Source organism: Chiloscyllium plagiosum, unplaced genomic scaffold (genome assembly GCF_037043375.1).
Source record: "Chiloscyllium plagiosum isolate Xiang-an unplaced genomic scaffold, Cpla_swu_hap1 HiC_scaffold_13, whole genome shotgun sequence".
Classification (NCBI taxonomy): domain Eukaryota; kingdom Metazoa; phylum Chordata; class Chondrichthyes; order Orectolobiformes; family Hemiscylliidae; genus Chiloscyllium; species Chiloscyllium plagiosum.
In genome coordinates this window covers 63,117,719-63,143,517 of record NW_028270151.1, presented here as the reverse complement: position 1 = coordinate 63,143,517, position 25,799 = coordinate 63,117,719, and the positions used below count along the sequence as shown (strand labels likewise).

The window sequence follows — 25,799 nt, the reverse complement described above, 5'->3', positions numbered from 1 at the left end:
GAATTGCCTCCTGCTTTTCAGATCACTTCCACACAACCTCAGAAATGAAAGCTCCACCCATGCTATTGCATATTGTTTCCCTTGGATTATAATACACATATCTTATTTGGAAGGACATTCAAATTAAAGGCGAGCCAAATGTATGCCTTCAACAGGTATATCCAATGTTACTTGAGTTGAAAGTGCAGAAAATATTATTGGGTGCAGAGAACTAGTAGAAATGTTCAGAATTAACTTCTGTCTCCTACATCTGGCAACAATCACATTGGAATATCACTACCTTTGAGATATTCTCCAAGTCATGTACCATCCTTATTTTGAAATCTATCCCCTTATCTTCATTGCTGCTGGGTCAAAATCCTAACACTACCTTCCTTAACACATTGTGTTCCTACCTTCATCACATAAACTGCTGAAGTTAAAAAAACTGGTTCAATTAGGGACAGACAATAAATGCTAAACTTTCCAGCAATGCTCAAACCTCAAGAATGAATTCTTAAAAATGCTTTGTTAGAAAAACCAGGTCCTAGACCTTTAGAATTGGTTGTTTTGTTGAGCCTATGAGGAAAAGCTGAAATATTCTGTCATTCAAAGAAATATACTTCAATGCATTTTGCTATGGGAATGTTTGATACACAAACTCGTTAGATAAATGTTAGTAAAATCTTGTTTTGTGGACCCTATTCTTAAAATGCAATGCAACTTGTTAATTGTTTTATCAAAAGGAATAATGAATCTTTTGATTGGAACAATGGAATTTTCACACCAAGTCAGCTTTCCTGCCCTTGCTATTTATAGTGGCATCTTAAAGAAGGAAATTAGCAATGTAATTGCCAGTACTGTTGCAAACAACAAGAAAAATACTCAAGCTCTTCCCTGATTTGATTACCTCACCTAATAATCGCTGCAATGTACATTCTGAATTCTAATTTCTAATTCCCAGATGGTAGCTACATTATATTATTTTAAACACTGTAAATCTACTATTTTTCACAAATATCAGTGAACTGTCAACATCTTGGAGTTGAAATCGTGGTTATAGTAACTTGAATTGAAACAATTAAACATTCATGGTCTCACGGTACTAAGTCTTCCATTAACTTTGGAGAATCTCTTACATACTCTAGCCTCAGTTCCTTTACGGAAACCACTCCATTTAGCTTGTAAGATGTTATTATAGCTTTTGTGACAGTTGAATTAACTGCACAGTTGTTTCAAAGTTAATATAATATTGGAAAGCAGGAAGTAACAGATTGAAGTCTATGGAAATTACACAGGGATAAGGTGTAGATATTTTTAATCAACATATTATGTTACTACACATGTCTGAAGCAGGTGGAAAGTGAACCCTGTGGGATGTATATTAGACTGCGAAATCCTGTTTTGAGTTCCTCTGTGTCCCTGAAATTCAATTCTATCTTATTGTTTTCAACTGTTTTATTAGTGCTGATACCTCAAACCATAAAGGCTGGGAGTGCATAAGCCTAAAGTGGCAGAATATTTGGATGTGGATACAAAGGTGGACATAAGGTTGCAATATCTTTACTGATGTATTGCAGCTTGCAGTCATGGTACAAAGATGTAGCTGCCTCATTTGTTCTTGTGCATTTCCTATTATGGGGGCACTTGATGGCAAACTCTGAATACAAAAAATATTGAAGGATACTAAATGAAGATATTTCTTAATCGTTCTCCATGTCATCCAATAGAGCAAAATAAGTTTTGTTTCTTTAATCCCTCATAAACACAGGAATTGAAATTCAGTTTGGGTTAGAATAGTGTCACATCTCACCCAATATTTTATTGCATAGATTTCAACAAACATACTGGACAAACAAGTAATGCTGCCTATTTTGAACAACCAATCAAGGTGGATTTCTACTCATATTATTACTTTGTATCTCACTAGTCCCACCAACAATTATTAGTTAAGAAGGTTTTAAAGTTTCAAATGACGTCTTGAATAATATTCATATCTTGAATATCTCCTCTCAACCTGGGGAAGCTTTGTTAGCCTGGTACTGTGTGGATAATGTCTTGGCATTTGCAAAGCTTCTTGGAATTACCCTTTTGCAAAAAGTAGCAGCTTTTTGATGCCATCCATGTAGGCACAGTGACACATCTCATGCTTTTTTAAAATTCATTTTGAGGAATGTGTTGTGGTTGGCTGGCCAGCATTTATTGCCTGTCCCTAGTTGCCCTTGAGAAGGTGATGATGAGCTACCTTCTTGAATTGCTGTGGTGTGACCCATGATGCCATAAGGAAGGGAATTCTAGGATTTTGTCCCAACAACAGTGAAGGAACAGCAACAGGTTTTCTAATCAGGATGGTGAATGGCTTGGAAGGAAACTTGAAAGTAGTGGGTATTTCCATGTTTCTGCTGCCCTTGTACTTCCAGATGGAAGTGGTCTTTGATTTGGAAGGTGCTGTCTAAGGATCTTTGGTGAATTTCTGCAGTACATCTTGTCAATAGTACACACTGCTGCTACTGAGCATTGGTGGTGGAAGGAGATGATGCTGTGGATATGGTGCTAATCAAGTGGGCTGCATTGTCCTCGATGGTGTCAAGCTTCTGGAGTGCTGTTGGAGTTGCACCCATCCAGGCAAGTGGGAAGTATTCCATCACATTCCTGATTTGTGCCTTCTCGGTAAGGACAGGCTTTAGAGAGTCAGAGGTGATTTACTCACACAGTATTCCTGGCATCTGACCTGCTCATATAGCCATTGAGTTTATATGGTGAATTCAGTTGAGTTTCTGATCAATGGTAACCCCTAGAATGTCGATAGTGGGGGATTCACCATTGATGGTAACACCATTGAATATCAAGCAGCGGTGGTTAGATTGTCTCTGATTTGTAATGGTCGGAGCCTGGTATTTGTGTGGCATGAATATTACTTGCCACATGTCAGCCCAAGCTGGATATTGTCCAGATCTTGTTGCATTTGAAGATGGACTGCTTCAGTATCTGAGCAGTCATGAATGGTGCTGAATATTGCACAATCATTGGTAAATATCCCCACTTCCGACCTTATGATGGAGAGAAGGTCACTGCTGTAGCAGCTGAAGATGTTTGGTGCTAGGACATGAGGAACTCCTGCAGAGATGTCCTGAAGCTAACATAACTGACCTCCAACAACCATAACAATCTTCCTATGTGCCAAGTATGACTCCAACCACTGGATATTTTGCCCCCTGATACCCATGGATTCCAGTTTTGCCAGGGCTCCTTGATGCTACATTCAGTCCAATGCATCCGTGATGTCAAGGGCTATCACTCTTACCTCTGGAATATAATCTGTATGTCCTTGTTTGCTATGATCTGCCTGTATTACTTGAAAAACAAAACTTTTCACTGTGCTTATGTACATGTGACTACAATAAATCAATTCAAAAAATGTTTGAAATGTTGTAATGAAGTCAGGAGCTGAATGGCCCTGGTAGAACCCAAAATGGGTATCACTGAGCAGGTTATTACTGAGCAGGTGCTGCTTGTTAGCACTATTAATGACACCTTCCATCACTTTACTAATGCTTGAGAGTATACTGATGGGGAGGTAATTGGTTGGGTTGGATTTGTCCTGCTTTCTAAGGACAGGAAATACCTGGGCAATTTTCCACATTGTTGGGTAGATGCCAGTGTTATGATTGTACTGAAAGAACTTAGCTGCGGGAGCAGCAAGTTCTGGAACACAAGTCTTTAATACTGTTGCCGGAATGTTGTCAGGGCCCAAAGCCTTTGCAATATCCAGTGTCTCCAATCATTTCTTGATATCATGAGGAGTGAACTGAGTTAGCTGGAGACTGGTATTTGTGATGCTGGATACCACTGGAGGAAGACAAGATGAATCATGCACTCAACACTTCAGGCTGAAGATTGCTGTGAATGCTTCAGTCTTATCTTTTGCACTGATGTTCTGGGCTCTTCTATCATTTAGAAAGGGGAGATCTAGGGAGCCTCCTCCTCCAGTAAGTTACTTAATTGCCCACTGCATTCAGGACTGGATATGGCAGGACTGCAGAACTTAGATCGATCCATTCTTTATGAGATTGTTTAGTATTGTCTATGACTAGCTGCTGGAGCTTTTTAGCATGCAAATAGTCCTGTTTGGTGGCTTCACCAGGTTGACACCTCATCTTCAGGTAGGACATGTGCTGCTCATGGTTGAGTGGGGATATGCTGGGCCATAAGGCTGTGGATTTTTCTGGAGTACAACACTGCTGCTGTTGATTGCCCAGAGCACCTCACAAATGCCCAGTCTTGAATTGTAGAACGTTTGAAGTCTGTTCCATTTAGCACAGTGACATAGTACAGTTTATTCTGAATGTGAGGGCTGGACTTCATCTCCAGAAAGACTGATACTGTCATGGATAGATGCATTGCAGCCAGAAGATTGCTAAGGATGAGGTCAAATATGTTTTTCCTCTTGCTGGTTCCCTCACCACTTGCTGCAGATCTAGACTAGCAGCTTTGTCCTTTAGGATCTGAATGACTTGATTAGTTGTACTGCTGCCATTGACATTAAAATCCCCCACCCAGGGCACATTTTGTGCTCTTGCCATCCTCAGTGCTTTCTCTGAGCTTCACTTTCCACCACCATATTTCATTTTAAACATTAAAGAGAAATTTCATAAAAGATAGTGAAGCAGTCCAGTTTCCTCTGCTTTCAAATTGTTTCTTAGTGCATAATCATTCAGGATGTGGGTGAGACCATTTTACAGCATCACTGCAGGCTTGCTAATGATTTTGCACTCCAGTGCGGCCTAGTTACATTTTATTTGGTTTTTGAGTCATATCAAAAGCATACACAAGCTCAGCTAATCCAGGATTACCAGTCTGGATTTTCAGTTTATAATGGGCATCTTTCTATTGGATTTCCTTCTCTGCTGCAAGGAATGGCTGATAATTTTACCTAGATCAGAGTTGTAGGTTATCGGAGTTTGGTTCATTGCTGCTCCTACCTCTCTATTTCAATTTCTTATTTTCTATCACAGTATTTCTTACACATGGATTACAAACTGGAATTTATGTATGTAACACAACATTAGAAGAGCTCTGGTGTTGTGGGGAGCTAGGGATGGGGGTACACATTTGGTTTATGTTAACCCATAATGCAAATCCATTCATGTGCAAGTGGAAAGCTTTGTGTTGGTCCCAACAGGACTTGTAATTTCCCAAATATTTTTAGCAATAGAATGTTACCAAGGTGTGTCATGACACATTTGAGTGATGGGCTATGAATACACAGGGATCGAAATGTCCCAGCATCTCTTAAAGATTGGAAAATATGTGCATAAAGCTACTTTGTGCTTGTGTTCAATTGATTTTTCAGTCTTTTTTTATTAACCCCTTAAATTTCTGTTCATGTTTTATGTCTCTTGTTATTTGAATAGAGAATTTCAAACTGTGCAGGTGACAAAGACTTGATCCTTACACCGGGTGCCCCTCTGTAAATATATAAAATGGCTTTCAGTTATGTCATCAGGGTCTGCTCTGTGATTTTTTTCTGGCTTCCCCACTAGGCCAGGTTTTTGGAAACATGTGGCCACAAGATGTTGAGCAAGAGGTTTTTTTTTGCTTACTTCTAGTGAAGGAGCATTCCTCTTAGCTATAGTAAGGAAAGTATATAATGGTAGAAACTGTTCAATCTGCTGAAAGTTGACACCTTCTGAGCAGTCTAATTTGAACGGATGGAGAACAACTTCCCAAAGATTCTACCCCAACCCCCCTCGCCCCACCCCAATTTCAGCTGAAAAATCTGTATCTCACAGAAAATAAAGAAAGCTACTTATTGTCAAACAATTTGAGAGAGATGTGCCATGCATAATACTCTGAGACAAATGAGAAATGCACCAGCAAACGGAATTTTCATGTTATCATACATAATAACAAGGTCAACGATAAAAAGGAAAGGCACAAGTAATCGAAGATTGTTGACAACTCAAAACGAGTTTCCATACTGGAAATGTTAACGCAGGCCAGCATCTGAAAGCCAAAGTTAACATTTCCACTAGTGCCCATGGTCAAATTGTTAACGGATATCTCTTTCAGATGCTGACCAATCGGTATTCAAGTGTTGGTGCAATTCCAAGGCATACATTTAGCCATTTTAAATTCACCCGAACCAGCAAGATGCTCGGTCTTGGACTGTCACAAGGTAAGTGCAAAGGAACTGATGAATGTCAAGCCATCACAAAAGTACACTGAATCACAGTGTGAGCAAAATAAAATCTCATCTCTGCAGTTACAGTGCAGTTCACATGAAAAGACACGTTCGCCGATTAAATCTAACCGAGTTTTAGATCAAATATATAAGTGAGGTATGGGAATGGGGGAGGGGGATGGGGAAGAAAAGCTGGGATAAGAGCTATTGAAATTCATGCAGCAAAGTTCAGGTCAGGCTTGAAGTAATCTTTCTTGAGCTCCCAGTGGCTCTTCGTCTTTGCGTGTACATCTTACAGACAGAACGTAGTTGATGTTGTCTTTTTTTTCCTGTCCTAATCACTCTGCGACCTCCCAGTGAGGGCTGTACTGGAGTCTGCCATCCGATCGCATTCACAGGGAAGGCTGTCTTGGCGTCAGGGCTGGCTGACGCAGGGTCAGGTGCTTCTGACTTGTTGTGGGGCTGCTTTATAAACAGGGAGCTGTCCGGCTGCTGAAATTCTCAGTTCCCCACTTGCTCGAGAGACGCCGGCAAGAAAGATGCTCTCAGCCGGAAGGGCTCCAGTTTAAGTCACAGGTGAGCTTGATAACGCGTTTAAGAAATCCCAACCATTTTATTTCCCCCCAGGATGCAGCTCCAGGCTGCTCATCCTCTTAACCGTCTTCAATTGCAACCTGATGCGCTCTGGAAAGGTGTTGCTCTCTTCGCTTTATCGGTTAAATCTGCAGCACATTTGCATTTATACACATAACTGAGCTGATGTTTTTTTTTTCTTTTTTTAAAGCCTTTTGTTAAATATAAAAACAAAATCGTGAACTCCGGACGGACGGCGCCAACACCCCTGAACCGAAGTTGGGAAAGTGGAGCCAGGCGCTGAGTGAGGTGGAGTAAAAGCTATGGGCCATTCTTCCATAACATGCTCAAAATGAGTCTAGGGTTGAAATATATTCGCGTACACACGGAATCCAGTAATATTGTTTCATATTTCACGGTCGTTGCGCATAAGAAATGTTCTGACCGAGCTTCCAATGGTACCAGACAAAATGAAACGCCTGTTACCATGGGAACAAACACTGCAGCATTTCGAGAACCGGTGAAACGTGCGGTGAAAACAACATGCGAGATGGATTTAGCATTTACACAAATAGAATTAGCGTGCATCCGATGGCAAATACCGAGATAAATTGCGTAAATGCGGGCAATACATCTCCATTAAAAGAAAATCTTAGCAAGTCGGGAAGCCACGCGTCAAATCGACTGAACACAATTTCAGTTAATGTAAATCGATCGGGTTTTCTTGTTAAACCTCTTTCCATCGTAAAGGGTAAAGTGTTAGAAAGGCTGGTATTATACGGAATACTTAGCTCAAATACCAAGAGTGAATGATATTACATTTTCTCTACAACTTGTACTTCTAAATTTTAATGTTTTTTGTGTAATCATTTTGCTGTGTTTTTTTTTTCTCTGCATTTACCAGTTGGAGGCACCACAATAAAGATGGCGATGTTAAAAACCTTTCCAAGCGGCACAATATTAACCCTCAGCATCCTACTTTATTCAGACATTCTTAAGGCTGCTTCGCTAATACCGAACAGATATGACCCGAGCACTCTGACAGAAAGAATGTACAACTATCCTAACCCGGATATGATTAAAGCCCTAGAGTTTATTGAGAATTTAAGACAAAACAGTGAAGACACGTCCCTCCCAGACTATGACGAGCGAGGTATTTTGCGTCCCGTTCAAGAAGCCCTCTTGAGAAAGTTTGAGGAAGATAATGAAGAGAATGAGCAGCCAGACACCAACAGGGAATCTCTGGACGGGGGCAGGGCTGATTGGGCTAAGCTTTTACTGAAGACACTGATGCAGGCAGAGAGTAACGCCGAAGCTAATGACAACGCCTACAGCCCACAGCCGCAGGAGACTGATGGTAACCTGCAGGATTATGATGGACTCCTGGTTGAAAGCGGCCGAAGGCAGGACGTGCCAAGGAAGTACCGCGTTGCTTTTCCAGGGGACAGCTACAGAATCAATCCCTATAAACGCACCAATGAGATTATAGAGGAAGAGTACACTCCCCAAAGCCTTGCCACGCTGGAGTCTGCTTTCCGTGAGCTCGGCAGACACACCGAGCCGTCCAGGCAACAGGAGAGGCTGCAGGAAGAGCACTTCGGTAAAGACGAGGAAGATGATACCTCCCGGGACAGTGAGTTTGCCTATGAGGACGTGGCGGAGGGGGAAGACTCGGTGGAAATGAAGAACCGGCATCAACATAAAGAGGTGCAGTTTGAAGATGAGGAAACCGAGCTGGACAGAGACTCGGAGCGAGCGGGAATCAACGCGAGGAACTCTTTGGATGAGCCGGATTCCCAGGAACGGGGGAGAATGGAGAAAGACAAGGCGGCGGACCTGATGCTGCAGTATTACAAGCGGCTGCAAGACCGAATGGACGAGGAGCAGGCGAGAAGGGAGCTGGAGACAGACAGGAACGGGGAGGCGCCCAGCCGGCAGCTCCGAGGCTCCCAGGGGGACCTGGAGCCGCGGCTCATGGACCAGCTGGTGGAGCTGTCCAACAGGCTCCAAATCGCGCCGGATGATCTGCTGCAGATAGTGCAAGGCGCGGAGAGAAGGAAGCAAGCGGGGCCAGGGAGCTCGGACCGGGAAGAGCAGAGACTGCGAGAGAGTGTCACCAGGGAGCAGGGCGCCGCAGGCAGCAGCTTGGACTCTCTCAGTCCGGAAGACATCCTGAACATCCTGGGGCTGGATGATGGACACTTGCTCCAGCAGCCGCCAAGGAACCGCCCGCCCCCAGCCCCGCCCGGCCCCGCCGCCGCCTCCCCCTTTGAAAGGTTTCCGGGGCTGGGCTCCAGTGAGGGCACGGGCCGTGGTGGGGAGCAACTGGCCCGGTACCTGCACAGGCTGCTGGCGGCCGGCTCAGCCCCTGTGGGCGGACGGCGCCCGGAGGCAGGCGGCGGCGGCGGCTCCCGGGAACCGCTCAGCGACCTCCTGCAAGGCGTCAACCCGAGGACAGCGGCGGAGATGTTGGCGCTGATCAGTCAGCTCCCCGGGCTTGCAGGCAGCGATGACCGCGCCGCTCGGGCCCAGCAGGATGGCGGAGATCCCTCGCTGATGATCCACAAACTGGCGGAATTGTTAAACCAACAGAGAGATAACCGAGACGGCTCTGTGAAGGAATTAAACAGAGGAATGCTCGCCCTTCCTGATTAAACAGTGTTACTGAAGAGTAAAGGTTTATTTGTGTCTGTGAGCAAATGAAACGATGACCTGTACTCTGATTGACATTCCTACTTAGCTAAGGTGTCTATAGTTAAGATTGATGGACAATGACGATTAATAAAACCTCTTTATTGTGTGAAGTGCGTGGTTGCAATGAGTCGTTTCACCATTATTTCAGCAGTGAAAATATTTACTTTTCATCTTGAAGCTGTTTTAAACCTTGAAGTGTGCAGGCATTCCTTTGGTTAGAACATTTGCCCATTCTTAGCTGTTCGTAGAAACGCGTCCTTAGTTGACTTATATTTAAAAATAAAATTATTTTTTTTCTTAACTGACCCAAAGGAGATGGTTATTGTCTTGCGGTTCCTTGTGAAAAGTCCGAGAAGAAAATAAAGTAGCATCAAGAAAATAAAAAAGTATTAGTCCTCGTACATTTTGCACGTATTGTTGAATTTTCAAATACCGAGCGTGTCGTGAATCACTCCCAATCAACACAACCCTGCTCCTTCACTTTACACTGACACTTTCAAAAGCAGAAACAAAAAGCACACTTTGGCGCTATTTTAACTCGATCTCCTTTCGCCCTCGCGGAACTAAATTTGGGCCGAACACATGTGACTTCTCTTGTTGTTTTGCAAACTTTTCCCGGGAATGGACAGAAACCACCACTGACAGCAATCCCTGCTGTTAAGCAAATGGCACCTAAAGACTGGAGCCATTTCAGCATCTAGAATACGTTTGGAGCAATGGATCATAACTGTCTGTGCAAACATGAACTGATAACGGAGTCCCACTGCAGGAAGCAGACAGAAATATAGGGAGAACATAAAAGGATGGAATAACCAATAAGATAAAGTCAGTATAGTCTCACCAAACCAAAGGGCTGCGCTCATTAGAGAGAGACCACTGGTGGTGGTTTAACCTGAGGGTCATCACACCTCAGGCCAGAAGAGAGATTGAGAAGGAGAGTCCTTCATGGTAGCCTCAGTCAGTGTAGAAAGTGAACTCATGAAGTTGACATCACTCTACATCACAAAGCAGCCAATGAGCCAACTGTAACCTCCTGGGGTTTGAACTAACAGTGTTAATTGTCAATGAGGGACATGCAGCTTTGGGATAGGGGTTAAACTTGGGCTGCAGCAGAACCTAAAGAATAACCAGTCAATAGAGTCATTTCCATTCCGTCGAGCTCCACAAGTGGACGGGCTCCTGATTTACTATCTCCCGCTTTTTTTTTCCACCTCAATGTTTCACGGTTTAGGGTGAGCCACCTAGACATTCAGTAGGGGCTGCATATGGGCTTGGACTAACTCAGATGGAATTTGGTGTGGGAGATCATTAGGTAAGGCAGAGTGTGTAGTGTAATATAAAAGGGAAGCATGAAAAAGATGGTAATATGAGGAAATAATTCAATATGCCTAATTGATTGCAATCTGTTTGTATTCGGGAGATCACTGAAGAAATCACAATTCATTGATAGCAATTAAAGACCACAGTAGCTTTTAAAAACAGTCTTCTGTAAGCCATGGCTGCGGCAAGTGGAAATGTTGCAGAGGTGTGGAAGGACCTAACCACACTTTAACCCTTTCACGTACCTAACTTGTATCTCACTCCAGCAGTTTGTCAATAGCCTGCCTTCCTTCTCTGCTCATTCCTAACACTACAAATAAAATTCACATTCCTCTTATCTCAGAAGCAGGAAATCTTGAGGTCATAAAGATTTACCATCAGTTTCTTTTCAAGATTATTCATCAAGGGCACATGGATATGTTGGGAAGGCCATTGTCCATTCTTAATTGCCTTTGAGAGGATGGTGGTCAACTACCTGCTTTGAATTAAGGCACTTGAATGATGGGAAGAGTTACAAACTGATACCATCTGCTAGTTAGTGGAGAGGTTGCAAGTTGGGAAGTTGAAAAAACTTTGATAAGCAGTTGGAATGCATACAGGTGTTATACAGCACTGCTATACTGCACTAGTGATAAGGGAAATTTATATTTAAGTTTGTGGATGGGGGACTAATTTTACTTTGTCCTGCAAGGTATCAAACAACATAATATTTCTAGAACTGCACACATTCAGCCAAGTGCAGTATATTGATTTCTGTCTTGTAAATAGTGGAAAGGCTTTGGGGAGTCAAGAGGTGACTAATATATTGCATAGTACCCAAATTTTAACCTGCTGCTGTTGCCATAGGTAAGCTGTTGAACCAGTTAGGCTTAGGGTCTCAACTGTAACTGAGACTTTATAAAGCTCTGGTTAGGCCCCATTTGGAGTACTGTGTCCAGTTTTGGTCCCCACATCTCAGGAAGGACATATTAGCACTGGAGCCTGTCCAGCGGAGATTCACACGAATGATCCCTGGAATGGTAGGTCTAACATATGAGGAACGGCTGAAGATCCTGGGATTGTATTCATTGGAGTTTAGAAGATTAAGGGGAGATCTAATAGAAACTTACAAGATAATACATGGCTTGGAAAGGGTGGATGCTAGGAAATTGTTTCCGTTAGACAAGGAGACTAGGACCCGTGGACACAGACTTAGAATTAGAGGGGGTAAATTCAGAACAGAAATGCGGAGACATTTCTTCAGCCAGAGAATGGTGGGCCTGTGGAATTCATTGCCGCGGAGTGCAATGGAGGCTGGGGCGCTAAATGTCTTCAAGGCAGAGATTGATAAATTCTTGATGTCACAAGGAATTAAGGGCTACGGGGAGAATGCAGGTAAGTGGAGTTGAAATGCCCATCAGCCATGATTGAATGGCGGAGTGGACTCGATGGGCCGAATGGCCTTACTTCCACTCCTATGTCTTATGGTCTTATGGTCTTATGGTAACCTCCTGGGGTCCAGATGACACTAAGATGAGTGGCAGAGCAAAGTATGCAGGAGACGGTGAAACTTTGAGAGGAGCATAGATACATTTTTGAGTGGGCAAAGGTCTGGCAGATGGAATACAATGTAAATAAATGTGAAGTCATACATTTTGGTTGGAGTAATAGTAAAAAGAATTATTACTTGAATGATAAAAAGTTGCAGCATGCCACTATGTACAGGGACCTGGGTATTCTTGTGCATGAATCACAGAGTTTCGTCTGCAGGTACAACAAGTAATTAGGAAGGCAAATGAAATTTTGTCTTTCATTGCTAAAGGGATTGAGTTTAAAAGCTAAAAATCACACAACACCAGGTTATAGTCCAACAGGTTTAATTGGAAGCACACTTTAAAAGCAGAGAGTTTATGTTGCAGCTGTCCAGGGTGTGGGTGACGCCAGACCTAGAGTAGTGTGTGTAGCTTTGGTCTCCTTACTTGAGAAAGGATGTACTGGCACTGGAGGGGTGCAGAGGAGGTTCACTTGGTTGATTCTGAGGGGGTTGGCTTATGAGGAGAGACTAAGTAGATTGGGATTATATTGATTGTAATTCAGAACATTGAGGGGGAATGTTATAGAAACATGTTAAATTATGAAGGGAATAGATAAGATAGAAGTAGAAAGGATGTTTTCACTGGTGGGTGAAACTAGGACAACTGGGCAGAGTCTCAAAATTAGATGGAGCAGATTTAGGACTGAATTGAGAAGGAACTTCTTCACCCAGAGGGTTGTTAATCTACGGAATTCCTTTCCCAGTGAGGTAGTTGACCCTACTTCAGTAAACATTTTTAAAGCTAAGGTAGATTTTTTTTAACAATAAAGGAAATAAGGGATACGGTAAATGTATAGGTAAGTGGATCGCAGTAAATGAAAAGATCAGCCCTGATCTTGTTGAATGGCAGAGCAGGCTCAAAGGGCTGGATAGCCCACTCTTGATCTATTTCTTATGTTCTCATGTTCTTTTCATCAATGTTGAACACAGAATATCAGTGGTGGATGAATTTAGTAATGCTCATGTTTTTAAATGTCAAGAGGAGTTTAAAGGTATCATGTTAGAGATGGTCACTGCCAGATAATTGTATGATGAAAATATTACTTCCCATTAATTAGTACCAATGTAGCCTGGATTCACATGTAAGGGAGCTGTGATTGGAACTCTGCAATTATCAGTGAACTCCCCTAAATATGATCTTATGATAGAGTGGAAATTATTGATGCAGCAGTAGAAGGTGAATGCACCTAGGACATTGACCTAAATAAAGCACCCTTGCAACATATCCAGGGACATACAACCACACAGAATATTAGGCTATTCCACCCGTCAAACTTGTTCTGCCATTCAATAAGTTCTTTGTGTTTCAGAGTCCAGATTCTCACCTATTCCTGATAACCCTTGATTCCCTCACACTAACAAGCTTAAAAAAAATCAACGACCTTGCTTTCACCATCCATCTTCTGAGGCAGAGAGTTGCAAAGTTGCAGAATTCTCCAAGAGAAAAAAATAAATCATTATCAGTGTCTTAAAAAGGACAACCCTAAATTTGGCATTTCTGGTCTCACCCATGAGAATAAACATTATTTTCATGTCCATATTGTCAAGACCATTCAGGATATAATATACTTCAATCAAGTCGCCCCTCACTCTAAACTCCTGCAGACATAATCCCAGCCTGTCCAACCTATCCTCATAGGGCATACAAATCATACATGCCAGATATCTATCTAGTAAACAAAAACAGAAGTTGCTGGAAAAGCTCAACAGGTCTGGCAGATCTGTGAAGAGAAATCAGAGTTAAGGTTTTGGGTGCAGTGACCCTTTCTCAGACCCTTCCTCAATATGGTAAAGCTGTTCTGAATCATATCCAGTGTATTTCCAACCTTCCTTAATCATAAAAAAACTCACACAATATGTGAGAGGCTGTCTTATCATGCTGTGTATATTTGAAGTATAGCATCCTTAAATTTATGTTCAATTCCTCTCATAATAAAATACAGCGCCCCATTTGCCTTCTTGATTAAATGTCCTGCCTGCATAATAACTTACGTGACTCATGAACTTAATACCATTAAAAACTCTTGCTACTTGTTTTGCATTTCTAACTAGCTTCCTCCCACATTCTAAAATCTTCCTCCTGATTAACTGTTTAGTAATTCTTCCCTAATCTTTATATCCTGACCAATCACCCAACTTGCAATTATGTATTTTTTTCCTTGGTTTAATGCTTTCCTTTAATTTTTTTTAGTTAACTAAAAAATGGTGGGTCTCTCCTTTGAATTATTCTTTACAGTATTAGTTTAAGTATTAATCTAAGTATTCAGAAATATCCCTTAAATATCTGCATTGCACTTCTATTGATCTATCCCTTAACCTTGCATGCCTGTTCACTTCGGCAAGCTCAGCTTTCACGCCAATTATTTAAAGTTAAGGTGGCTGTCTTAGACCCAATCTTCTTCCATTTGAACTGGATGTGAAAATTTAATTATAGTTTGATCAATTTGAACGAAAGCATGGTGGCTCAGGAGTTAGCACTGCTGCCTCACAGCACCGGGGAGCCATATTCAATTATACCCTCAAATGACTGTTTGTGTGGAGTTTGTACTTTCTCCCTGTGTCTGTGTGGGTTTTCTTCGGGCGCTCCAGTTTCCTCCCGCAGTCAAAAGATGTGCAGGTTGGGTGGATTGGCCATACTAAATTGCCCATAGTGTCCAGGGATGTGCAGGCTAAGTGAGTGAACCATGAGAAATACAGGGTTACAGGGATAGGGTAGGAGGTGTGGATCTGGGTGGGATCTGTTCGGAGACTCAGTGTGGACTTGATGGATCAAATGGTGTGTTTCCATGCTCTAGGGATTCTATGATCCTACTGAGGGTGCATTTATTCTGAGGTAATTTATTCATCCTGTCACATTAGAAATAACCGAGTCTAATATAATCTGTTCTCTTGTCAGTTCCACAATGTACTGCCATAAGAAATTGAAAACATTCTATGAACTCCATTTCAGGCTCCCTATTGCCAAGTTGATTTTCCCAGTTTATATTTAGATTAAAGTCTTCCATGATTATTGCCATCTCTTTATCACAAGCACCCAGTATTTCTCCTTGTACATGAACACCTTCATTGTGGTTGCTATTAGGGGGAAGTAGACCATACCTACTGGTGACATACTTCTCTTACTTTTCCTCAGCTTCACTAAAACTGATTCTGCAGCTTGATCTTCTGTGCCATGGTCACATTTAACTATTACACAAATGCCACCTTTGATTAATAGAGATACACTTCCCACCTTTATGTATCTCCCTATTCTTCTTGAATGTCAATACTGAGGACCCATCCCTTGTCATCCTGCAGAATGTCTCCATAAAGATGATTGACTTCCAATAGTTACAACCATCTTCCATTGTGCAAGGAATGATTCCATCTGACCTTAACCTAAGGAAATGCCAGCTCAAAATAGCACTACACCTGCTTTAAAGAATGGATTAGAAGAGGTGCCTTCAACTGTGAATCACTGGGTATAGGAATTAGTTAGAATAGAATGCCAAAGGGGCTAACTCAAAGGGTGAGTTGACATAACAACTCTGCGGCAGAGGAGTCAAATTCTGAAGTTAAGAGCCCAGGCTACGGATATAGTCTGGTGTAGTTACATCAGGAAATGGCAAATTTGGCTGAGAACATGAAGCAGTCCAGTTCTACAATGTGTCTGGAATTTACATATAGCATTCTGTCAAACACAAAGGGAATGGTCACCTGCATATGTTTCACCGTGCCAGGGCCTCTCATGATGGCTCTGACAGCTTCTATTTTTCTCTCAAAGCTAGTGCCTTAACTATGGTGTCAAATCATCTCTGTAATTTATTCTTGTGTAAAATATGAAGAATCCAAATTGTTAGTCCTAGGAGATTTAACATTGGGCCAATATGAGGGGCACCTATTATTTGGCCACAGGACAATAGCATGCTTGCACATCTCACCCAATCTGCTTGTATACTGCCAATTGCAGACCATAGTGCTGCCATCTACATTTAGGCACTTAAGGACTTCTCAATATCAACAACCACTTTCATCTAAAATATTCTTATATAAACTCCTAAAGTTGCACCTCCCATTGGGTATAGGTGCTTTCTAATCAACCTTCTAGACCAGGTGGGAGTTGAACCCATGAACCTGGACTACAGAAGAGCCCTCAGGTATGTGAGATAGGGAACTGGTTTTATAGATAGGGTGTGCTGGAGGACAGAAGATGATTCAGGTAAAACCTTTGTAAGGGCTATGTTCTACCTGCTCTTGCAGCTTGGGAGACTCAGGGCCAATGCTTCACCTGACCTTCCTCCTCTTCATTCTACTCTTCCTCCTGTGTACACAATGGTAAGAGCTGACCCTACTGCATTGCAAAATTATGCAGTATGCACAGCTACTTTGGAGACACAGTCAGGAATTTAAGGCAAATCTCTGCCAGAATGATTCTGGCAGTGGAACCATTGCTCAAACCGATTACCGGTCTGGTCAATAAGATATGCTTATGGCATGGCTCTCAGTGCAAGCCAGCTATCAGTCTGTGCTCAGCTCTTTGACAGGCATTATGAGGCATTTCTAGAAAGAGTACTCTTACACTCTTACTCTGAAAAGCCAGCTCTTGCTTTTACAACCCAATTAGAGTAGAGATGGGAGAGAGGACTGATTCAAGATTAATTAATCATGGATAGGAGGTGCCAGGTAACAATCACAACAACGTGAATAGATATAGGATCTTTAATGAAACCGTGAGGTGCTTCACTGGAACATTACAAGTATTATTGTTTGACACTGAATCACATTAGAAGGTTTTAGGGCAGTTGAGCAAAAGCTAGGTTGAAGAGGTAGGTTTTGAAATTTATCTCAATGAAATAAAGCGTGATAGACAGGCAGAGAGGACATAATAGATATTAGGATCTAGATGGAGATACAGTAAGAAAAGTGGGGACATCGAAGAGACCATAATTAGAGATGTGCAAATACTTTGGAAGGCATGGGGCTTACAATGATGAGGTGGGAGAAGATCATGGAGAAAATGATAAATCAAAAATAGAAATTTTAATGTTGAACCTTACTTAACCAGAAACTAGTGTAGCTCAGCAAGCATCAGAATGTTAGGTTAAAAGGATTTGATGCATATTGGACTGAATGGTGAAGTTTTGTAAGTCCTCAAGTACATCATGGGTATAAGGTGAGAAGCTAGCCAAGATTACATTGGCTAGTCAAATTTAGAGTTTACCAAAGTATAATTGAGGGTTTCAACAAAGGGTGAGTTGATAGAGTCAGGTGATGTTATGAATTTAGACATAGACAGTCTTAATGATAATGAGAAAATGTGCCTAGAAGTTATTCAGAATCAAATGTCAATGGGTTGAAAATTCTGATTCGTTCTTGAACTATTGTAAGGGAGATGGATGGAGTTAATAATTAGTGCTATGGACCAGGCCAAACCCTCTCAAAACATATTGAGAAGGTAACATAGCTTTTTCTTATTTTTAAGGCATTACATTTCAGATGCAATTTGATTGATCAAACTATCAGTCTTGAAGCACAGTTTATTCATATATGTTAGTTAAAATACAACAAAAGAAAGAAGAAATTGGAATAACTTAATTCTATCGGAAAATTTAACAGAATAATAGATTATTTAATTTCTAAACAGCAACTGTTCCAATACAGTAACATCCCAAAAACACCCCTTGGCAAAGGCAAATTCAGTAGAATAGATTATTGTACATGCAATTCTCCAGACCAGAAGGAAAAAAAATTGAGAAAACTCTGAGAGAGAGAGTAGCAGGGAGAAGTGTACTGCAGTTTCCAAACCCAGTCTCAAGACCCCAGCAATTGTGACTGACAAATGAAAAGAAATCCTGGTTCTGCAAGAGCTTGACCTTATCGGTTCAGGCTATTGTTCCAACTTCAAAAAAAATGCAACACCTCACAAACTTTTACTTGCTTGGTTTTCAAGCAGTCTGTTTGTCACCTCTCTCTTAATCTTTCTTCATAAAAATGAGGACAAAATACATATCTTAAAGCCATAGTATTGTCATGTTAGAGAATGAAGTTTGTAGTGAAGACCAAAGACAATGACTTTGGTTTAACTGGAGGAAACTTCTACTCATCCAGTAGAGGAGAGCAGATAACTAAGCAATAGTGGAGAGTTGAGTTCTGATGGTGAGGTGGCGAAAGGTGGTTTAGTGTACATGTACAAACTAATGCAGTGGATGAGTGACTGGAGACATCATATTAATGAGAAACAGGAAAGAACCAAAGTTAGAGTCTTGGTAGACACCAGAGTTAATGGTGTGAGAGCAGAAAGAAATGCCATCTGGTGCCATCATTGGATATGAATAGAAGCAGCCAAATACAATTCTACCCTGCTGGAGGATAGTGTGTGTCACCATAGTCTTACCAGACCATAGGGGCTGCTGTCTTATTAGACAGAAGCAACTGGTTGTGATTTGGCCAGAGGGCCACCCGACCTCAGGCAACAGACAAGGTCAAGAAGGAGAGTCTTCCATGGTAAGATCAAACCAGTGATAGGAATTGAACCCATGCTGTTAGCATCACACGACTGTGTCAACCAGCAATCCAGCCAACTGAGCTAAACTGATTGGATGATAATAGATAGGTATTGGAGAATGCTGTTGTGGCCCACTGCTAAAAGAGAGGGCAAGAGAGGTGAGGAGGGATCGTTGCTCTTTGTCACATAGGATTCAATTTGTGACTTTGTTCAGTATTGATTTGGCAGCATGACAGTGTGAAAACATATGGTTCTTTTAAAGATTTGCTTGGAGATGAAAGGGCAGTTGGTGAAGTGAGCAGCAACTTGTAAGAACGTTTGTGTCAATGGTAGTTTTGTGGAGAGTGATGATGATGGCAGATTTGAAGAAGAGCAGAACATGCCATACTGTAGGGAATCTAATCTAAAAAAAAACACCCAAAGTGGGAAAGAACTATTAACAGTGCAATGCACATTGCCCAAAGTTTACAAATGAACTATATGTTGGGGGAATGATATTCCTTTCTATTGAGAAAGCTTCCAAACTGGTAAAGGGAAGCACAGGGGTCAATGGCAATGCTATTTATGATCTCTTGAAACGTTGCTTGTAAAAACTAATGCACTTGTCCCACTAAGTGGGACATGCAGGTGGTCTGCCTGGAGTAGAGTGCCTGGATCACTTTCCTAAAGCAATTGGGGTATGGAAGATGCCATTGACACTATTTGCTGCAATCTGGATGACTAATAGTTTCATAGTATGTTATAAATCATAATAATCCTGACAGCAGATTGTTTTTGGCCCTCGTGTCCATATCCTGGTTTGGGGCTCTTATTGGGGCTGCAGTAGTAGCCTCTTTATTGAGCATGTTCTTTTTTAACTAAACTGTTTCTGTCTTGATTATTTCAACTCTGTATTTGGATGGCTGTTGTCTTTCCATTTTGTCCCATTACCACTCTTTTTGGCTCTTCGCATCCAACTCATTATTTAATTTCTTGTTTTCTTTGTGTTTTTCATAAATCTTCAAAACTCCCTATCCCCCTACAATCCCCCTTTCACTTACTGAAATCGTAAACACATTTCCAACTTTTCACATTTCTAATTTTGGATCACTAACTTGAAACAGTAAGTGTTGACTCTTTACAGATGCTGCTTGAAATGAAGACCATTTCCGATAAGTTTGCCTATATTTTATCACATATGTTATGGGCCAGGCCAGACCCCCTCAAAATATTTCAAGAAAGTAGCCTGAACCTAACCTTGCCAGTTGTTTTAAGCAGGTGGAATGTGGATATACCAGGAGTGATGCAGCTGGCCCAATCACTTAGTTTTAGAAAAAACAGCAAAAACAGGAAACATCAAACACAGGGTCTGACAGGAGAGATGTCAGAAGAGAGAGATGGCAGAGAGATTCAGCATGGAACACATTCTTCACTTTAACTGTTTTTTGACCAATCTCAAACAAACCAAACCAGAGAGAAGTTGAGCTGGGAGAACTGGCCATTTCCCTTTCATTGTACAAAGGCTTTTTTTACACTTGAAAGCCTTTAGCCTGAGGCTGTTAGCTGTAATCAAATTGGCCTTAAAACCCACCAACACCAAACCTACTGAGTCTCTGCATTTACAACCCCTGTGAAAAAGAAACCAAGGACAAACATAGCCTTGTTAAAGGAGTAGAATCATCACACGTAGCATATCAGGTGCTAAGGCAGACATTTAATAAATGTATTGCATATCTACAGAAGGAGTATTAGTTCGGTGCTACTATGAAATATATGAATATTTCTGACCAACAAATGATCAAATGTGGTGCATGGCACATTTCTGATTCACGAAGGTCACAGATGGACCCTACTGGATATTTGGGTGCCAGCTTCAAATATTGAAAAATGGACACTATTCAATTTCAAGGGCACCATCTCTCACTTTAACAGGGAAAGGGATCAAGAAAAATGTTCTGATATATTTTTTCATTTAGTTAGCTGCTAAAGTTTTAAGAATTATCCAAGATTTTTTTCTGGTGTCTGTGCCAATGGATAAACCCAATCAGACTACCAAATGCAAATATCCCAGATATGAAAGATTTTTCCTTAAAGCTACCTCTGTTTAGAGGTTTTTGAAATCACTGACAGTCATAAAACAAAAGGTTTAATGTGCTTTACCCAAAGCCCAACTGATTAATGCTATGGTTTCTGGTGTGGTCCCCCTGCTCATCATTTTTTGCACTTTGGTGCAGGCCAGCACATTGCAATGCTGCTGCCAGCACACTGTTTGGATGCAGTATGTTGGGATACAGAGGACATAACAATTGTAAAGGGAGAGGGGGAAACTCAATGAAAAGGAGGAGGGAATGGGTTATGTCAGGGGTAAAGGGTGTAGTGATTGACAGTCAGCAACATTCTGGCTTTGACAAAGACAGGGATACTGTGTACCACCATATCTGGCATATTGTCTCAGTTTGCTGGGTCTGAAGAGGTAACATAGACAGATGAGTAGTCAGATAGACTAATAGGGTGGGGACACGGGGAAGCTCAAAACCAATGGTCTTGACAAGGAGGGCAACCAAGAAGAGAATGTATACATTTGCAGTCTGACAGTACAGCTTAAAGGCACCTGCAAGCACTAGATGCTGTTCGTAAACCTCAGTCATTAACCTGCAATGTGGAAGCCAAATCCTGGCCTCCAGCAGCATTGACAACATCATACAGCAGTAGGAATCAATCCCCACAACAGTTGTGATGCAGCAGCAATGTATTGCAGTCAGCAAAGGTTCACTATAGTTGGGAAAATAGCAAGTAACTTGCAAGTTCCCATAGTCTGCACAGTGTAGGAGCTTCACATCTTAGATCCTTATGTGTCGTGTAGTGTGAAGGATAACTGGGCTCTTGCAGTGCTCCTCAGTAGAAAATTGGATATACATTGAATGATAAGAGTGACCATATATTCCATACATAACAAATATGACCTCCCTTGTATAATATGGAACGTTTGCTGATGACTGCACAATGTTCAGTGCCATTCCCGAGTCCTCGGCTACTGAAGCAGTCCAAATGCAGCAAGATCTGGACAATATGTGACTTGGGCTGATAAGTGAGAGCATATAGAGTTAGTGGTCTGGGGGTTTGGGAGAACAGAGAATGAGAGAAAATGAAAGGAGACATTGAATGCAATGTTGTAGATAATGAGCCTTGGTAGCAGAGGTAAGATGATAGCACTTATCGTCATCTGTTTTTTAAGGTTTTATAAAATAGAGCAGAGAACGACATTGATTGCTGGGTATTTCTCCAGACACAGACACCAGGTGGCAACCTTGAACAAAGCTGGCAGCATCCAGAGTCATTGTCTCCTCTGCCCCTCTTGGGATGGAGGATAACCCTCATCTGCCCCATTGCATCCACCAGGACCTCAATGTCCCTTCCCCTAAAACTGGATGCCAATTTTCTCCTTGTCTGCCATGTTTAGGGCAAATGAATCATACAGAGCAGTTCCTTACTGCCAGTCTTTGACCTTGTGCACAACTGCCTTTTAAATATGGGTGCCTGTATCAGAGATCTGAGATACCCCTGCAGTGGTTAGCACATCAGCCTGCAGCAACTAGGAGGATACACCAAACATCCCACGGGGGTGATGCATAGGCAAGGATATAATCTGGGGAAAAAAATAAAGGAGGAAACTCTGAAAATAAAACCTTCACTGTATGAGCCTTCATGTTAACCTTTATCAGTTCCATTCCATCTTGTAGAAAAGAATCCTGCCAGTTACAGACTGGAGTCAATGAAGTATGGTTAAAAAAGAATCAACCATCTTTCGGAGAGACTTCCAAGGAGTCCAACAAGACTCGTGTAGCCTGTTAAGGCTTTTCTTTAGGCAAGTCCAACCATGAGTATTGTTATGAAAAGTCATCATGTCATGATCAGAGATATGTTTACATTTTATGGACAATTTGAAAATTACCACTAAATTTATTTATCTGCAAAACTGTTGCGTCTATTTTCTTATTTTCAAATATTTTCTTATTCTGAATTTCACGAGCTGGTCTGCCATCTCGGATCAGATAAATTTTATTTTTTTCTGAATTTAAAGCTCAGAATAATTGATAACCTGTGAGAAAAAAGAGTCAGCTGCACCAAATGCAATCAATGTAATTCAAGGAGATCTACCTTTATATTATTCAACAACACTAAAAAATATTCTGGGACTATAGAGGTTGCTAAGCTGCTGGCGAGGATATTTGCCTCCTCACCCTCCACGGGAGTCATACCGGAGGATTGGAAGGAGGTGAATGTTGTTCCTCTTTTCAAGAAGGGTAATAGGGAAATCCCTGGCAATTGCAGACCAGTCAGTCTTACATCTGTGGTCAGCAAAGTTTTGGAAAGAACTCTGAGGGATAGGATTTATGATTATTTGGCAATGTATAGTATAATTAAAGTCAGTCAGCATGGCTTTGTGAGGGGCAGGTCATGCCTCACAAATCTTATTGAGTTCTTTGAGGAGGTGTCAAGACAGGTCAACGTTGGTTGAGCAGTAGATGTGGCGTATATGGACGTCAGCAAGGCATTTAATAGAGTTCCCCATAGTAGGCTCATTCATAAAGTTAGGAAGTATGGGATACAGGGAGATTTGGCTATCTGGATTCAGAATTGGCTGGCTGACAGAAGGCAGAGAGTGGTTGTAGATGGAAAGTATTCTGCCTGGAGGTCAGTGTTGAGTGGGGTCCCGCAGAGCTCTGTCCTTGGGCCTCTGCTCTTTGTAGTTTTATAAATGACTTGGATGATGAGGTTGAGGGGTGGGTTAGTAAATTTGCAGATGACACAAAGGTTGGAGGTGTCATCGATAGTATAGAGGCTACTGCAGGCTGCAGCGCGACATAAACAGGATATAGAGCTGGGCTGAGAAATGGCGGATGGAGTTTAACTTGGATAAATGCGAAGTGATGCACTTCGGAAGGTCAAACTCGAATGCTGAATATAGGATTAAAGACAGGATTCTTGGCAGTGTGGAGGAACACGGGGATCTGGGTGTGCAAGTACATAGATCCCTCAAAGTTACCACCCAAGTGGATAGGGTTGTTCAGAAAGCATATGGTGTTTTGATTTTCATTAACAGGGAGATCGAGTTTAAGAGCCGTGAGGTTTTGCTGCAGCTCTACAAATGTGAGACCACATTTGGAATATTGTGTACAGTTCTGATTGCCCTATTATTGGAAAGATTCAGAGGCTTTGGAGAGGGTGCAAAGAAGGTTTACCAGGATGCTGCCTGGACTAGATGGCTTGCCTCATGAAGAAAGATTGAATAAGCTCAGACTTTTCTCTCTGGAGAGGAGGAGGAAGAGAGGAGACCTGATCGAGGTGTACAAAATAACGAGAGGAATAGATAGAGTCAATAGCCAGAGACTTTTCCCCAGGGCAGGATTGACTGGTACGAGAAGTCATAGTTTGAAGATATTAGGAGGAAGGTATAAAGGAGACGTCAGAGGTAGGTTCTTTATGCAGAGAGTTGTGAATACATGCGTTGCCAGCTGAGGTGGTGGAAGCAAAGTCATTGGGGACATTTAAGTGACTGCTGGACATGCACATGGATAGCAGTGAGTTGAGGGGTGCGTAGGTTGTTACTGTATTTTACATTAGGATTAAGCCTCAGCACAACATTGTGGGCCAAAGGGCCTGTTCTGTGCTGTCCTTTTCTATGTTCTATCCCCGCAAAATGGTTCATAATATTGTGATGTGGAGGTGCTGGTGTTGGACTGGGGTGGAAAAAGTGAAAAATTGCACAACACCAGGTTATAGTCCAACAGGCTTATTTGGAAGTACAAGCTTTTGGAGCACTGCTCCTTCGTCAGGTAGCGAATGGAATAGAATCATAGGACACAGAATTTATATCAAAAGATCACAGTGTCATTCACTGATGCAACATATTGAACAAACCTAGGTTGCTGTTAAGTCTTTCATCTTTTAAAATGGGCTGCAGGTTTTGATTGAATAATATGTAAATCCCAGAAATTCTTTCAAGTCACATTTCTGAGATAACTTATAGTTTTATTTAAAAAGGTGATAACTCAGCTCAGACAATGCATTGAAGGTGCGAGGTTAAAGTCTGTATGAATTCTAATCTTGAGTCAGACTGATTCTATTTCTAAAATATGAATTTATAAAATGTCACATGGACTATAAAAAGTATTGACTGCCTACAGATTGTGCACGTTTTGAATAAAATTGACTGTAACTGCAAATACAAATTGACTGCATAGATTTATATGTGTGTGAGAGAGAGCAAGAGACTGTGCCTGCATCAATGCTCACAGCCTCTCACAGGAACATACTCCATCACATCATGCACACACTCTATCAAGCACGTGGAAAGCTGGAAAGAGCACAGTAGATCAAGCAGCATCAGAGGAGCATGAGAGTGGATGTTTCATCAGAACAGACTGATGTACTGCTGAGGCTGTGCAAGGCTCTGGTCTGGGCATTGGTATCTAAAGCGTTGCAGGGGATCCAGAGGAGGGCCACAAGAATTATTCTGGGATTGACGAGCCCATATTATGAGGAAGCAGTTGAGGACTCTGGGTCCGCACTTGATGGAGCTTGGAAGGGTGAGGGAGTGATCGTGTTGACACTTAGAGAATACCGAGGGGCCTGGATAGAGTGTACATGGAGATGATGTTTCCACTAGTAGAATGGACTGAGACCCAAGCCACAGCATCAGAACGAAGAGAGGACTCTTTAGAACGGAGGAGGAATTTCTTCAGTCAGAAGGTGGTGAATCTATGGAACTCATTGCCTCAGAAGGCTGTGGAGGCCAAGTTACTGAGTGTCTTTAATGGCAGACATTGATAATTTTTTGACTGGTATGGGGAATCTGACGTTACAGTGAGAAGGCAAGAGAATGATCACTGCTCATAGGTTTCTCAACCTCAAACAGTGGAACAGACTCGATGGACTGAATAGCCTAATTGTGCTCCTGTACGTTATACTCCCATGGGTTTATAACTTCAAACGTCTTCATTTTTATCTAT

At 41.8% G+C, this 25,799-nt stretch overlaps 1 protein-coding gene across 1 annotated transcript; it reads left to right on the top strand.

Moving 5' to 3' along the window:
* The first annotated feature begins 6,588 nt into the window (after window positions 1-6,588).
* On the top strand, window positions 6,589-9,540 carry LOC122555855 (secretogranin-2-like). Its single transcript, XM_043702067.2, has 3 exons — window positions 6,589-6,739; window positions 6,948-7,045; window positions 7,641-9,540. Exon 3 carries the CDS (start codon window positions 7,661-7,663, stop codon window positions 9,389-9,391), a length of 1,731 nt encoding a protein of 576 aa, XP_043558002.2. The 5' UTR covers window positions 6,589-6,739; window positions 6,948-7,045; window positions 7,641-7,660; the 3' UTR covers window positions 9,392-9,540.
* The last annotated feature ends 16,259 nt before the right edge of the window (window positions 9,541-25,799 follow it).